The sequence below is a fragment of the Arachis duranensis genome, chromosome 4, assembly GCF_000817695.3.
Source record: "Arachis duranensis cultivar V14167 chromosome 4, aradu.V14167.gnm2.J7QH, whole genome shotgun sequence".
NCBI classification, from domain to species: Eukaryota; Viridiplantae; Streptophyta; class Magnoliopsida; order Fabales; family Fabaceae; genus Arachis; species Arachis duranensis.
The window spans coordinates 2,034,050-2,036,304 of record NC_029775.3 but is presented as its reverse complement, the minus strand read 5'-3'; the positions used below and the strand labels follow the sequence as shown (position 1 = coordinate 2,036,304).

Here is a 2,255-nt window from a genome sequence, read left to right as displayed (position 1 = left end):
TTAGACTCAGAATTAGGACTTAATCTAAATGTTAGGGACTAAAACAGTACTTTAAAAGAAAAAAAAAAACAGAGAATATTACTTTGTGGATTTTAATATGATCTATGATTTCTTCCCTTATTCTTTGCTTGTAAGGTTACAATTCACTCTAACATACTGAAAAAGTGGTATGACATATTCCAAGATGCAGTATGCTACACATTTTTCACTCTAGATGTGTAATTAATACTCTTAAGTTCCTGAATTACAAGATTCCTACCACCCCACTCAACTTCTGATTCACAAATACAACATTGAAAAGAAGAAATAAAACAGCAGTTGAAATTTAAGACCTGCAGAAGCTGGTAATATAAACACATATCTTATAGGAGATATCAATCACATAAAAGTTAGATCAATAAGGTTGCCTCTGAATTCTATCTCTATGACAAGAATACAGATATAGAAAACACCAAGACTTGTATTTTTCGGTCTCTGGGAAGGAAAGAAAAAATTTGTTTCTCTATCAATATCTCTACAACAAAAAAATTCTGTATCTACTGGTATTTATTTTTAGAGACTAGAATTGAGACTGAAGGACTAGGACTCAGTATTGTGTTTGGTGGTCATAGACTGGAATTAAAAATTCATTTCCGAGATACAAATTTCAGTCCCTTTAATACTTCCAAAAGGTGGAGACAGAAAGGACTGAAATTTCTAGGACTAGAGATTGAAATTTTTTTCCAAAAATACTCTCATGTAACTTTTGAAATTCTAAATCTATCTCAAATACGATACCTAGACATAACTCAGTCTAGTACATTTTACACCAAACACAATATAGAGACTTAATTCAGTCTGTATCTCTCTGTCTCTGTCTCCTCGTCTTTGTCTCTCAATCTTAGTCTCCTTTCTAAACACAGCCTAAGATCGAATTTATATACTGTGTGTTGAGTGATATGTACAGACATGTTTCAGAAAATAACCATATACTAAGATAAAATTTGGTTTTCCATATGGATCAAACTATTCTAATCTTTCTGAATCCGCTAGATCGAGAAAATAACCCCACGGCATTTGATGTATAGATCAAAAAGAGTCAACAAGAGATTGTTTTCAATACCAACCATATGAAGAAATAGACTTTTCATTGCACTCAAACTCTGGTATTAGTAGCCGTCTTCTGCATAAGACAATATGAATAAATAAAGATAATGGACCTAGTTTCTGGAAAGTAATTTTTCAGACACCATATTTTCTCTCTAAAAAAATAGGTTATGAGGACAAGTTCAAGAAGTTAAAATGCTGCAACTAAAATGGGATATCATATAACATTTTAAGATTCTGTTCTTGCTTTCTAACAAAGTGATGTAAATTGTAACTCCAATTTTACATCATACTCTTTAAATAGCAGACATCAAAATGTCACATAAGCATAGATTTTCTGGAGATTATCTAGCCACATACATATAATTAAATTTAAAAAATATATATAAAATTATGATATTAACTAGAAGGAAATGATTAAAAAAAAAGGGTAAAGCCCACATGGGTCACATTCCTAAGCATCCTATTCCCTTTCCTATCCAAAATATTTGTGAATTTAGAAGTTGTATATGAAATTATGAATCCCTATATATGAAATTTCAATTGTGGGATGCTTGAACACCTCTAGCACAAGCAGTAATAACTTCACATCCTCTATTGTAAGGGTTTGCTTGCCTTGCATGACAATTGTAGTAAGAAGCACCAGCTCTATCACAAGGAACCATGTCTCTTTTCAATGTGTCATAACTTATGTACCTCTTTTGCATTGCAAGGATTCTTCTGTTACTCTCTGAATCCATCATTTCATTCTCAGCCAAACACTCTACAATGCTCTTTCTGCATACCCTTCTGGAAACCGCATTCAGATCACTTGTGTTGAGGTCCATAGAAGATGAAGAGAGGGAATTGCAGGGGCAGAACAGAACAAGAAGAAGAACAACAACAACAAGTGTCATTGAAGTGAATCTGGGTTGGGACATTTTGATGATGTGTGTTGTTGGATTTGTGAAAGTGAGATACAAAGAAAGGGTTTGGTTGTTGGATGGTAATAAATTTGGTTGGGATAGAGGGGCAAAAAAGTCAACTTATATATTATTTAGCAAAAATATTATTTGCACACTAAAATCAATCATCAATATATTTGTGTATAAATACATATATAATTAAATTTATTTTTAATATATATTTATATTTCAACATGTATTTTATATTAATAACTAATTTTAATA

General features: G+C 31.7%; 1 protein-coding gene across 1 annotated transcript; it reads right to left on the bottom strand.

Moving 5' to 3' along the window:
• Positions 1 to 1,625: 1,625 nt before the first annotated feature.
• LOC127746556 (protein RALF-like 24) lies at positions 1,626 to 1,982 on the bottom strand. The gene has a single exon (XM_052260167.1). The coding sequence runs from the start codon at positions 1,980 to 1,982 to the stop codon at positions 1,626 to 1,628; it is 357 nt and encodes a 118-aa protein (XP_052116127.1).
• Positions 1,983 to 2,255: the final 273 nt, after the last annotated feature.